Source organism: Pseudoliparis swirei, chromosome 9 (assembly GCF_029220125.1).
Source record: "Pseudoliparis swirei isolate HS2019 ecotype Mariana Trench chromosome 9, NWPU_hadal_v1, whole genome shotgun sequence".
Classification (NCBI taxonomy): domain Eukaryota; kingdom Metazoa; phylum Chordata; class Actinopteri; order Perciformes; family Liparidae; genus Pseudoliparis; species Pseudoliparis swirei.
In genome coordinates this window covers 5,674,878-5,688,196 of record NC_079396.1, presented here as the reverse complement: position 1 = coordinate 5,688,196, position 13,319 = coordinate 5,674,878, and the positions used below count along the sequence as shown (strand labels likewise).

The window sequence follows — 13,319 nt, the reverse complement described above, 5'->3', positions numbered from 1 at the left end:
ACATTACATCACATGTCATTTAGCTGACGCTTTTATCCAAAGCGATTTACAATCCTGTTACATTCATACTCTGTAGACGCAGCTACAGGGAGCAATTCAGGGTTAAGTGTCTTTCTCAAGGACACATCGACTAGAGCGGGGATTGAACCTCCAACCCCCTGATTGAAAGACGGACCTGTAACCACTGACCCACAGTCGGAAATCTCAGTATAAACATGATTTTTTTTAAAAATTGTGCGTATTGAGAGCGTATGCCGGCTTATATTTTGAGCGTCTTTCTTTAACCCTTGTGTTGCCTTCGGGTCATTTTGACCCGATTCAATATTTAACCCTCCTGTCGCCTTCGGGTCAATTTGACCCGATTCAATGTTTAATGTCGGTGTTCTTTCAAGAGTCAACAAACAAACATAAAGTACCTCACACTTAAACTTGGAAAACAATATTAATTCTAATAATTTTCTGGAGATTTTAATAGCTGGGGTCATATTGACCTCAAGGGTAAAATATGTTAGTAAATATAAAGGTAACAGGAGGGTTAAACATTGAATCGGGTCATATTGACCCGAAGGCGACAGGAGGGTGAAACATTGAATCGGGTCAAATTGACCCGAAGGCAACACAAGGGTTAAAAAACGTATTAATTATTTCAAACTCGCCGTGAATGAACATGTGATTATAACACATTTCCACTTTTCCAAAACTTTTATGATTTTTGTTTTTTCCATGACTTTTCCAGGCCTGGAAATAACCATTTTAAAATTCCATGACTTTTTCAGGTTTTCCATGACCGTACGAACCCTGTCAGTGTTTCTGGTAGGGAAACAGTACCTGGGTTTCATCATGGCAGCCTACTGCTAGATGCGTATTGTTAAAACCCCGTCACACGTAGATCCTGAAGGGGGCGCCACACCGACTCAATGTGGCTATTTGACCCCGGTTTTGAGATGTAGAGACTGACTAATGAGGGGGTTTTCACGACAATAGGGAAATGCATTATGGGACGCAGAGGTGGGATCCCATGTCTTTGCTGATGGATTCATACTAACCACTAAAAAACTCAAACATGTCATGCAACACATCACATGATCCTGCTCACTGATTTACAACATCTCCTCTGGAGGCCTCATGCAACCTAACATGTTGTACTTCTAGTGTGCACACTGCAGCTCATACGTCTCAGACGGTTGTGGGGAATTTCTCCGCTGTTTGTGTTTATCAGACGAGAAGATTTGTATCAGTCCACAGTGGCACGGCGTGGATATATTTATATGAATACTATATGTTGCACAACGTTTATGAACACTAGAAGTCTGTGAAGTCATTGCCTCCATCTGTAAGCACATGAACCATCAATCCCTTTCTCTTTCTATATGTATATATATATATATATATATATATTGTGATTAAAAATACTGCATTTAAATTGATAAATGATGACATCCGTGCACATATTTCCGCAAATATGTCCCCACCATCTGCAAACGTGATCACGCCAACAGCTTGTTTGCACGTCTGAACACATTTCCTGTCGTCGTAGCCGCGGTCCAAAAAACAATCTGTCAAGAAGCTTCTGTGTCTTTTCATAATTGATTGTTTAAAAAAAACATGCTTTCTTTTCTTGTGATAAAATAACTCACCTGAGCTCCACCTTGCCGTTCACCAGGGCCAGGGAGATGAAGTCCTTCTTGCCCGTCTGGCCGTTGTAGAGCAGGAGGCCGCTCATCTCCGACGCCCGGAACTCCATGGCGATGCGGACCGTGTGGTAGGCGCTCATGGTCTGGAACGCCAAGTACGACTGGCCCCCGAACGCCGGGATGAAGTATCGGATCACTGCGGAGGGGACGGAGGGGACACGACCAAAAAAAGAGAGCCGGTCATTACAACACGATCGGCTTTATCGCGGCGTAAGAGGCGTTTAATGTGCATAATTAGTGGCGGTGGTGGGGGGGGGGGGATGAGCCCCTCTTGTCAGTTTATTTCAGGAATTACGTTTCGTTGGGTTTATCAAAAGGAAAAAAAGAGCGGATTTTTTCCCCCACCCACCCTCAACTCACATTCCAGCACACACACACACACACACACACATACACACACACATGAAGCCTTTATGTTTCTGCCACTCTGCAATTATGATCGCGATCATCCATTTTTCCTCCCCCGGGCTCCTTTTCCTCTCCGTCCATCTGTCTTTCCGTCCGTCTCTCTGAGGAGAATGGCAGCTGACGAGCTTCTAATGACTCGATTGATCTCGGGGAGGCCGCCGCCGCGCAGGTTTTTATTTTCAAGCGTTGAGTGTGCGAGTGCGACTTTATTTAGTCACTCAAAAGACACACACTGATTCCCACCAGCTAATCCCCATCAAAGCAATTACTGTCAATTATCTTAAGATGCAGCTGCGTGAAGATGCTGCTCCTTGTCCTCACCCCCCCCCCCTCCTCCTCCCTCCCAAAAAGAAGGGTAAGGTGTGGGGGAGAGACAAAAGAGTTGCGGCTCAGCGCGTCGCCCTCTTCCCGAGGCGGCGAACCTGTCGGGGTAAAAAACACTCGAGACGACTTTTGAGGCGTCGAGTAAATAAGAAGAAGAAGAGCTCTGATGGCTTGTTGTCTCGCTGAGCTTTAAACGACCCAATAAATCATCGTCTGCGATACATAACCTCGCATTTACATATTCCAGCACTAACCCGAAAGCCATTACTCACGCAGCTAGTTAGGGTGTCACGTTGTTTGCGATAGTTAGGGTGTCACGTTGTTTGCGATAGTTAGGGTGTCACGTTGCACGTTTGTGACGCTGCAATTAGACAAAGCGACGGCCTCACCGAGGTGTCACAGTTCCTTTGCTTTGAACTCTTCTTTGTTTTCTTAATGCTGCGTTTCCGCTACTTTATACACACACTAAAGCACTTAGGCACTTAGGTTAGTGGAGATTACAAAACAGCTCAAAGAAAATAAAGCATTAATGGCACAAAGGAAAGGGAGTAACAGAAAACCCTCTCAGTCGCTGGGAAGCCAACGTAAAAGTCGATTATATCAACAAAAAGAGTGATCCGGCTTATTTTTCTGAGATGAGTTCAAAAATATATCCTATATTTTATTTATTTATTTTTAGCTTTTTAGAAGAAAAAAATATTTCATAAAAAATGTCATTTTATGGATATTCTGTTGATTAAAAAACAAGAAATAATTAAATGGATTCACTTTGATATTTCTCATAATAAAAAGACAATATATATTACGATTGTATTTTTTTGAAGGAACCTGGATCACTTTTAAATAAATAAGGTTTCTTCTTCATCAAAATGACGTCATTTAACTCTTTAATGGGATTTCACTGTAGAGCAAAACATATGCAAATAGTTAACTTCCAAAACTGTTGTAATGGAAATAACAAAAACACGAGAGAGGAGTAGGAGGAGGAGGAGGAGGAAGAAGAGCTCACCCTTCTCGCACACGGAGCCTCCTCGGCCGGCGGGGCACATGCAGCTGAAGTCGTTGCCGTCGTCCTCGCAGGTTCCCCCGTGGAGGCAGGGGTGGGAGCCGCAGGGCTTCTGCGTCTTGTGGTGGTGGAGGCGGCCCCTGACGTGAGCGCCGGTGGTCGCCGGATGCGGCACGGCCGTGGTGACCGCCGCCGCCATGGTGGTGGCGGCGGCGGTGGTGGTCGGCAGCGGCGTGGTGATCGGCGCGGACGTGGTGGTGCTGGTGGTGGTGGTGGTGCGCCTGCCGCCGTGAGGCCTGCGGGTGGTGCCCGGCGGGCGGCGGGTGATGTACGGGGAGGTCGGCGGAGGCCTGGAGGTCGTAGTGGCGGCAGCCGCGGCGGTGGTCATGGCGATGGTGGGGGCGGCGGTGGTGACCGACGCCACTGTGGTGGTGGTGGTGGTCAATAAGGGGATGGAGGAGACGACTGTCAACGGAAAATCAGAGTCAAAGGAGTCGCAGCGCGTTGAGCCGGAGGTGTTCCCGTACACCGTTTCATAAAACGCCTCACGAATAACTTAACCCACCCCCCCCCCACACACACACACACTTTTTAATTTGTATCAGTCCACACACACTCCTGTAAAAGCCCACACGGCATTACCATAATTGGTGAAGTGGATGTTCTCGTCCTCCGGCTTCTTCACGGCGATGCTGGTGTCTCTGGAGGCCTTCAGCTGCTTCAGCAGCGCTGCCTTGATGTCCTCCACCGTGTATCTCGTATCTGCAATAAACGAGACACACGACCCGGGTCAGGACAGGGCCTCTGGGGGGCCGTATCCGCATCGGAAAAGCCCCCCCCCTCCTCCCCACCCCCCGACCGTCGCTTCGCTTGTGTCCCCCGCATTTTCTCTCTCCAGATGAATCGCTCTCATAATGTCGTCCCGTTGCAGATGTTCGCTTTACAGGCCATGGAGGAGCCCCCCCCCCCCCCCCCCACCCACACACACACACACACAAAGGCTATGGAGGAGACTAAAAGGCGCTCGTAAAAAAATGAAATAGAAGCAGAAAGGGGCGGGTGGAGTTCTGTCTGGAACAAAAAAAGGAGCTTCAATCAAGATCCAGTCGTGGCTTCAAAAGTATCATTTTATGGACAAATGTGCTCTTTTCCTTGGTGGATTCATTTCGCTCTTTTTAATTAAAGGAGATTGCGAGTACGACATTGTGATGTAAAGAAGATTCTAAAAAGATTTATTAAAAGTAATAACACATTGTTAATAGTTTTGCAGGGTTTGTCACTGCATTGCGACGCCTGTCAATCACTTTTAGGGGTAACGGCTTCTGTTGGGACTCAGCCAGGCAGCAGGGCGAGTTTACATTCAGAAAGAATTAAATGTTTTTAGTTTTTTTCTCTTCTAGATAATAGAATAGTTCTTAACCAGATAGTTATGTGTGTGTGTGTGTGTGTGTGTGTGTGTGTGTGTGTGTGTGTAAAACACTCATTTAAATGAGCTTTCTGTTGCTGCAGCAGCGCCTCGAGGCAAAAGGCCCTCTGAGTGTTATGTAAAGGTACAATGTAGAGAACTGTGTGGAATGTTACAACAAAAAACAATATAATAATATGATTAAAAAAACATGAGGCTCTAAATGTTGTGTGCGCCGATTTTATATGTATAGGAGTAATAATAAAAGATTCGGATAAGCGAGGATTCCAGGAGAACTCATTTTTCCTCCCCGCTTTACAGTCCACGAAGGTACGAGGGAAAATGTAAGGAAGTGGTGGCTAATTCAGCATTAAAAATGTTTTAATAATTAGGTCTTCTTTGGCCGGTGGGCTAACTTTCATCCCAATTTCATGTAAATCCAGTTAGATTTGTAGTTTCTCAAAGACAAAGGGGGGGGGGATCAAAGTATCACTGAAGCGCATGTAGCTCACTATTGCTACTTCAAACACTTTTCAGTTCTTCAAATGTTCTGAGATCTCTCACCTGGCTTGAAGTTGGCCTCCACGAAGGCCAGGATGGAGTTGCTGGGCGCCAGGTTCAGGACCCGGACGCTCAGGAAGTCTTTGTGTGCGTCCGACTTCCTGAACAACTCGTTGAGCTGAAGGAGGGAGAGAGACAGAGAGAGAGAGAAAGAGAGAGAGAGGGAAGAGATGGTAAATGAGGCTGGTAATGAGCTCATAGCGGCGAGTCGGTCCCCTTGAAGACTCTTCTCCCAGGAAGAAAGGCTGCCGCTCTAAATTGGGGCGCCGAGGAGAAACCTATCGGTGGGCGGGTGCACAAATTGACATTCATCTGCGGCCGTGGCATTAATTACGCCGACAAGTTTTGGGGGAGGAGCCCCAGATAAATGTCGTGCAACCCTGACATGAGCTCCTGATTAGTTCCGCTCACCCGCTCCTATGTGAGCAAGTCATAAACGCCAAACGCATTGAAAATGCGGAAGGTTATGTTTTGATCGCCGAGTATTTATTTATCTGTATGCGTGTTATTCGCATAACTCAAAAAGTATTAAACCGAATCGCATGAAATTTGGTGGGATGAGTGGTTATTATCCGGGGACCATTTGATTAGATTTTGGGATCGATCGGGTCAAAGGTCAAGGTCATGAACAGGTCAAAGTCTTCTTTTTACCAACACGCGGTCAATTTTTATCCAATTGGCATACAACTAATGCCAACATGTTCATAATTCAATGCCCAATCTTGTGATATGCGAAGGTATGCGCTCTACCGAGTGCCCGTTCTAGTTTTTCTTCTTTTTGTTCTAAGCCAACCACTAGGCTGGCTGAAGTTAACCAAGTTAATGAAATATTAGATCTCAGGAAATTGGGACCATTTTAATGCTGGTGGACACGGAGCCACTGGGGCCCGCTGACCCCCCTTCAGAGGCCGGTTTAAAGGTGTTCGACCCCCCAGCGCTCACACACGCGGAATTCCTTTGGGATACTCAGCTCATTTTGAGTTTCAGGCCATTGTTTCTGTCAGGTAATGTTCACGTTAAAGTCCAACGTCTGCAGCGACGTGAGCGCTGTGGATTCAGTACTCAGCCCTTCATCCTGAAGATTCAGATTATTCCCTTTATGAACTGAATGACTCCCATCTGTGGGGCCCGAGGTGTAAAGGACAATTAGACATTAGGTCAATAATACAAAATATTAAAAAAATAATCCTCTAAAGCCGGCTTAGGGCTGTGAACGCTGGACACACACTGAGCTACGAGGGGAAAAAACCCTCCGGTTCCCGTCGCATTCATTTATTTAATCGGGACGGGCGCGACTGAAATTGGCGGCGGCTCGATTGTGTGTGTGTGTGTGTGTGTCTGTTTGTGTGTGTGTTCAAGTGAGTGTTGGAAGATGAAGAGGGAGACGGCTGCTATCGAGTGGCACACCAGGCTTCAGAAGCGCACAGGCTCTGAGTGCAACAAGCCCACACACACACACACACACACACACACACACACACACACACACACACACACACACACAGACACACACATAAATATCTGTATGGTATTAGATTATGTCCCAGTAGAGGCTAGTGACACTGTAACAACATCTAGTAGATGTGTATATGTATATACACACACACACACACACACACACACACACACACACACACACACATCAGAGGAGCGAGGCCCAGGCTTGACAACAGAGATATTTGTTCAAAGGTCCGAGCTCAACAGAGAAAATGGATGACGGGGGAAAATATTCAAATTGTTCGACTATCTGTAACATCTTAATTAATCTCACACGGCGCTCACAGAGTGTTTGGAGAGGCGATTGACGAGTTAGTCTTTGGACGAGTCGGCAGAGAGCTGTTCGCTCGCTTTCTTTCCTCTTCTTTTTAAAAATCTATAATTAAAACTTGGAGAGTTCTGGAAGCCTCTGTGGAGGCTGTGAGTTAAAAAAAAAGAAGAAAGGAGCTCTTATGATGTGCTTGAAATGAAGAGAGTTCTGAGAAACTGTTTGAAAATCCTTAATCAGCCAGCGGAATATGTGGGGAAATTTGTGGTTCGACGCCAAATGCACACACACACACACACACACACACACACACACACACACACACACACACACACACACACACACACACACACACACACACACACACACACACACACACACACACACACACACACACACACACACACACACACACTAGTATTTACCTAACTGGGTCAATAAATACCATATATTCGTCTTTAATTCAAAGTGTAGTTTCTCACTGATATGATGTATGTTCCTCTGAAAAAAACTATATATTTTTCTACCAACTCTCCGGCTCAGCGTGACAGAATATTACTCGGCAGCTTCAGGGGTGTAAAATCCGTAAAAAGACATTTGCAATGAAGCTCGAGATGCGTGTTGAGTGTCGTTTCGGAGGCTCGGTAATTGAAGAAGATTGAAAGTTGGACCGCGTGACGCTTTGCCGGACGTTGTCCCTCGGGTCAGTCGCTTTTACGGAGGTGTTAATTGCAAAAGAATACAAAAATAAACCCACTAAAAGAGGCTCAATGGCTCAATAGTGGTTCAATCTAAGGCTGCAACTAACGATTATATTAATAATCGATTAATATGTCTATTATTTTTTCGACTAATCAAAAACATTCCACGCCTTTATAAAAAATACGCGTTATATCGCGTTAGTTTACTCGCCCGACTATTTGTGGTTCATTCGCGCCTGAGAGGGGGCGTGGCTTATCTCTATTCTAATAATCGTTTTTTAAATTTTATTTCTTCCGATTCGTTGTTGGAGCCCAAATTTACTTAAATGTACAACCTACAACGTCTTAAGTCTGTTAACGTTGGCCTCCAGAAGCCACTGGAGGAAAACCTAAGTATTAAAATCACGTCAGTCTCACTGAAACAAGGAATTGCAAAGTACATTTTGGGAAACAAAACGGCCGCTGGAATGCACTCACAGCGCTCTCGATGCTGCGCGCCGTCTCTCCGAACAGCTCCGACTTGGGGTCCTCCATCTCGCGGGTGTAGAAGATCTCCTGGCCCTCGACTTGGTCCAAGTGCAGGAACCCGCTGAACTTCATGGTGGCTGGCAGGAGAAGGGGGGGGGGGGGGGCGGGCGGGGTCAGAGAGGATGTGACATACGGGAAAAAAACAACCTCTCGCTCAAACCTTCTCCTGCCACTCAGTTTCCCCCCGATGTCTTCACGCAGTGCTCGTTTCCTTTTTTTACATTTTTTTGGAGGTGGTCCGTGCCAGTTTTCGGGTTAGTGATGGATGCATGTTTGTGTGTGTTTGATAAGGGGGAGGGGGGGGGGTGGTGTTAGTGAGTTTATTGCTGATTGCGTGGGGGGGTTTGAAGAGGGGTTTCAGGGTGTATGTAGTGGTGGTGGTGGACTGAGATATGAGGGAAGGGAGGAAGGAAGGAAGAAAGAAGCAAAGGTCGGAAATATGGGCCAGTTTTACCAGACCGAGACTCGTCCCAAAAGCTGGCCGAGGCATGGAGGGCTGGGTAAAAAGACAACAAGTTAGACGGACACACAAATACATGAAGAGGAAAAAAACTACACGCACACACACACACACACACACACACAGAGAGAAAACAGTTCACAGGCACTCTCAAAAGTGCCGTCGTCAGCAAAGAGCGAGTGACCTTGGGGGGTCATCAGCTCGACTCCCCGCGCTGCTTTCAGAGGGGAGAGCGCTCTGAAGGAGGCTGAGAGCGGTGGAGGTGGAGAGCAGGGGGGGGGGGGGGGGCCACGCTTCCCTGCCGCTTGTAATCAGTAGAACAAATTGCCCGAATCAATCATGGCCGACGCCGCCTGAGCAACGCAAAAAAGGGGAGAACAGGAAGAGCGCTTGTTTGATTCTCGGCCGTAACCGTCTCCTTAACGCCCGCCGGACCGGTGACTGGCACGGCCGGGGAGGAGAGGAAATAAAGGTTGCATGGGGAGAGGACAGCAGAGAGCGGCGACACGCTGAGCCCCCCCCCCCCCCACACACACACCGCCGCCACTCGCTGCCTCCCTCCTCCTCCTCCGGTCTCCACGGTGCCGTCCATTCACATGTGGCGCCGGCCGGAATTATACTGATCTGAGTTTTAAGCTCCTAAAGGAGACAAACATCAGAGCGGGGGCCGCGACGACCCGGAACGAGAGGAGAGAAAAGAGAGGGATGAAAGGAGGGGCAGAGCTATTTGACTTATCAGATGCTGGTGAACTGGGAAGTGTGATGGATTTCTCGAGTCTCTGGCCGGCACATGGAAGAGTTTCCAGCAAGGGGGGGGGGGGGGGGGGCAGCGTGCCATCAACTGGCACTAGCCGGTCCTTGTCTTTGACTTGTGTACATGTGACGTACGGAGGGCGGGGCCTGCAGGGATTAGTGTTGTCTTTTTCCGAGCGACACACCAGACTAAGGAACCAGAAGGAGGACCATAACAATACATTCTGAAGGCGGGACTTCCACATCGCAGCTTTACAACCCAACACACAAGCGAAAGAGTTTCAAATCAATCTCGCTGAGTGAGTCCGTGTGCGTGTGTGTGCGTGCGTGTGTGTGTCGACCGAGCTCGAGGGATGTTTCAATAAAACTTGACGGGAAATTCTGTCCTTTTTTCTCGAGCGGACGGGAAAAAACCCCAGAAGGATCGGGGGCGCGTCGATCCGCCGATCGCCTTGCTGGATTTTATTGGCATCACTTGAGCTCAATGAAGTATTGATCGCCGGGGCGCCGGTCATTGTCGGCTCGAGACAAATATTTACTTTCGCTGCTGCCTCTGACAGCTGCATCCTGTCACAGGCGCGTACACGTCCGACCTGCCGGGATCGGGACGCCGCCGACGCCAAACCTCGAGGGACGCGCTTGTTTTTTCAAGCTTCCACCAAAACGCTGCTGATTTGTGGCCTCGGCTTTTTTTCCTTCTTCTGCAAGTCGCGACCCCCCGGTGCTCCCACGGGAACCCGAGGAGAATGCCTCCATTTATTCGTCTCGCATCAGCCGGAATGACACCGCCGGGACAAATAGAGGGCAGATTACAACGGAGGGGACGGAGCGAGAGAGCGAGAGAGCGAGAGAGAGAGAGAGAGAGAGACCGAGGAGCAAAAATTGGAGCGAGAAGCCCTTTATCTTTATGAAACGGGTCTCTGGCAGAAGGCCCTGATTGGTACGGCGGCGCCCGTCGGGGGCCGCTGGTAGTCTCTCTCTCTCTCTCTCTCTCTCGCTCGCTGCTCGACTCCAGAGAGAAATGAACTGATGCAAGACTGTATTGAGATTGACTGAGTTGAGAGGGGGGCGATGGAGGGGGGAGGGGAGTGAGATACAGCTCAAGGGGGAGATACTGAATGATAAAAGAGACAAGGTTGTGTGGGTGTGTGTATGTGTGTGTGCGCGCGAGAGAGGTGGGGGTGTATCAAAAGAGAGGCGGGAGATTGAAGTAAAGAGAGAGAGTGAAGGAGGAATAGAGAATACAGACGTTTACTCACAAACCTAAAGCACGGCGATGACTCACGGCACGCCTGATATTAGAGTCAGCGGCGTCAAATTCATAACCGCCGTATTACCGAGGCAACGCTTTCTCTTTTTTTAAATTTTTCTCCTGCCACCTGCCGATATGATCATTTACATACGAGCGTGGTGATTCACGAAAGCGACGCATCGGGGGGGGGGGAGAAAAAAGAAGAAAAAAGACGAAATAGCACCTGTTCGTCTGGTTGATCGAGGCAGATGGCTCCATATCTCTATCCGCCCAGTAAACATAACAAAATATCCCCGTCGACTCTCAACGCACGCGGAAATAATGACGCTTATGAATTGGAGGTTTCAAGTTTGAAAAAAGAAGAAGAAGGAAAGAGATAAAAAGAAAACGTTAGAAGAACAAAGACTCGTCTGCGCAGCGATACTATATAAAAAAAGAAGTGTGTCGATTATTCCCGTGAGCTGTCGGCTCCGGATTCAGCAGAGGAGTGTCTTCTGGGACTTCCGGGTGAGAAGTGAGATGGAAAGTGGCGCTCGAGACTCACGGGGGCAGTTGGCGCCCTCCGGGGTGCCGGACGCCGTCCTGCCGTCGGGGCAGCAGCCGAACTCCTCGTTGTCACACGACGACCTGACCTCGGCCGAGGGTACGGCGGTGCTCATCAGCGTGGTGTCTGGGGGGGGCGGAGAAACACAGGGGGGGGGGGCGGGATTAACACGAGATTCATAAATTACAATCTGGCATATGTATAGAAATCGCTGAGAGAGATTTTTTTTTTTTGTTCAGGCTCTACGGGATCGTCCGTGTCGCGGAAGGTAAAACACGGGTTCGCTTCCCCTCGGCAGACGGCTGTGGCTGTCCGGCCCGCTGACCTGTGATTGGACGCTAATGCGAGGCATCTGTCGGGCGGCGATTGTACGCCATCTTCACGGGAAATTGATTTTACACCTGGAACTCATTTAGTCAGGCGGAGAACACATAATGGGGCACTGTTGCCAGTCATATCACACACACACACACACACACACACACACACACACACACAGAGCACTTTAAATCAGGGGATATGATAAGCGCTCACGGCCGATTGGCTGGCCCGCTCGCCTTCAAGGCTTTCCAGAAGAAAAAAGGCCCCCTGTGTATCTGGCTGTCTCGGGCCATAAAAGACATTAAAGTGGCCGAGCTTTCTCCCTTTGAAGGATTGAAAGCTCCGTCCCCTCTAATGATGGCGCCGGTTGGAGGGAGGGGGGAGGGAGAGGGAGGGGGGGGGGGGTTATGGCCACGCAGACATTAGAAATAATCGGCGAGGCAAACTTGCGAGGGGCCTAAACAAGTCGTAAAGACGTCAGAGGCGAGGGACGTCCGGCTCAAGGACGCACCGGTCAAAAGGAGGCGAGGGGAGGGGATGGAGGGGAGGAGGCAAGGAAGGAGGAAGGAGGAGGGAGGGAGGAGGGAGAAGGTTTATAGGGCATCTGTTGGCGTGTGCGGTCTGCAGATTTACAGATGCTGGACCTGAGGGTAGAGCGCTGGTGGGGGTGTGTGTGTGTGTGTGTGGGGGGGTCACAACGGCAGGCGGATGCGGCATGAGAGCCATCAAACACACACACACAGATAAGAGCAGATTTCAACAGAGCGAGAGATAGGACCAACACACACACCTCAACATACACAAACAAACACACTACTATGAATGCACACAGAGTAAGGCACGCAGCGTAAAAAAAAGAAAAAGAAGAAGAGGAGAGCAAAAAGAAGAATAAAGGAAAAGAAGAAGCAAAACATTCAAAGTACGCTCGGATACACAATCATTCACAGAGCCGCGCGGCCGCGGCACGCCGCGTCTCCTGGACAGACAGGCCGCATGCCTCTCGCGCCGCCGGGCACACTGGTCAGCCTCTGACAAGAGAATAAATCTCAAGACTCTGGGAGACGGAGGAAGAGGAGGAGGAGGAGGAGGAGGACACTGGGGCCACGCTGTTCACATCCATCCCCGTCCTGTTTACTGGGGAGCTGTCAGGCGAGGTGGACGGAACAGGAAGATATAAAAAGAAATGCATAAAATAAAGCTCCGATTGAAAGGTCCCCCCACCCCCCGGCCCGCTGTTACAGTCGGGGAGGGCATGACGAGAGAGATTTGAGACGAGTCATGTGACACACTATAGGCAGCCTCCGCACACACACACACACACACACACACACACTCACACCTCAACCTCCCAGTCGCTTCAGGCCTGTCAGGCTCACAGAGAGCCCCCCCGCCCCCCCCCCCGCCGAGAGTGACTCACGCGAACACGTTCCTTTCCTGAAATTAAGATGCATCTTGTTCAGGTTAGCCGCCCCCCCCCCACACACACACACACCCCCCGCTTTGACATCTGTCTCCTCCCAAAACAATTTGCATGGAGATAACAGAAGCGTGTTTCCGACGCTGGCTTTTGGATTCGTGGATAATGGCATGGATGTGT

At 49.1% G+C, this 13,319-nt stretch overlaps 1 protein-coding gene across 11 annotated transcripts in view; it reads right to left on the bottom strand.

Moving 5' to 3' along the window:
* Window positions 1-13,319, bottom strand: part of agrn (agrin) — a 260,122-nt gene that overhangs the window by 24,983 nt on the left and 221,820 nt on the right. For 6 of the 11 annotated variants that reach the window (XM_056421994.1, XM_056421995.1, XM_056421997.1 and 3 more), the window contains 7 exons: window positions 11,402-11,527; window positions 8,847-8,888; window positions 8,342-8,469; window positions 5,402-5,516; window positions 4,075-4,194; window positions 3,436-3,897; window positions 1,638-1,830 (listed from right to left, as the gene is read on the bottom strand). In XM_056421994.1, coding sequence (XP_056277969.1) covers window positions 1,638-1,830; window positions 3,436-3,897; window positions 4,075-4,194; window positions 5,402-5,516; window positions 8,342-8,469; window positions 8,847-8,888; window positions 11,402-11,527 — 1,186 coding nt within the window. The remainder of the gene's footprint in view (window positions 1-1,637; window positions 1,831-3,435; window positions 3,898-4,074; window positions 4,195-5,401; window positions 5,517-8,341; window positions 8,470-8,846; window positions 8,889-11,401; window positions 11,528-13,319) is intronic. The other 5 variants (XM_056421998.1, XM_056422000.1, XM_056422003.1 and 2 more) reach the window with 2 other exon arrangements.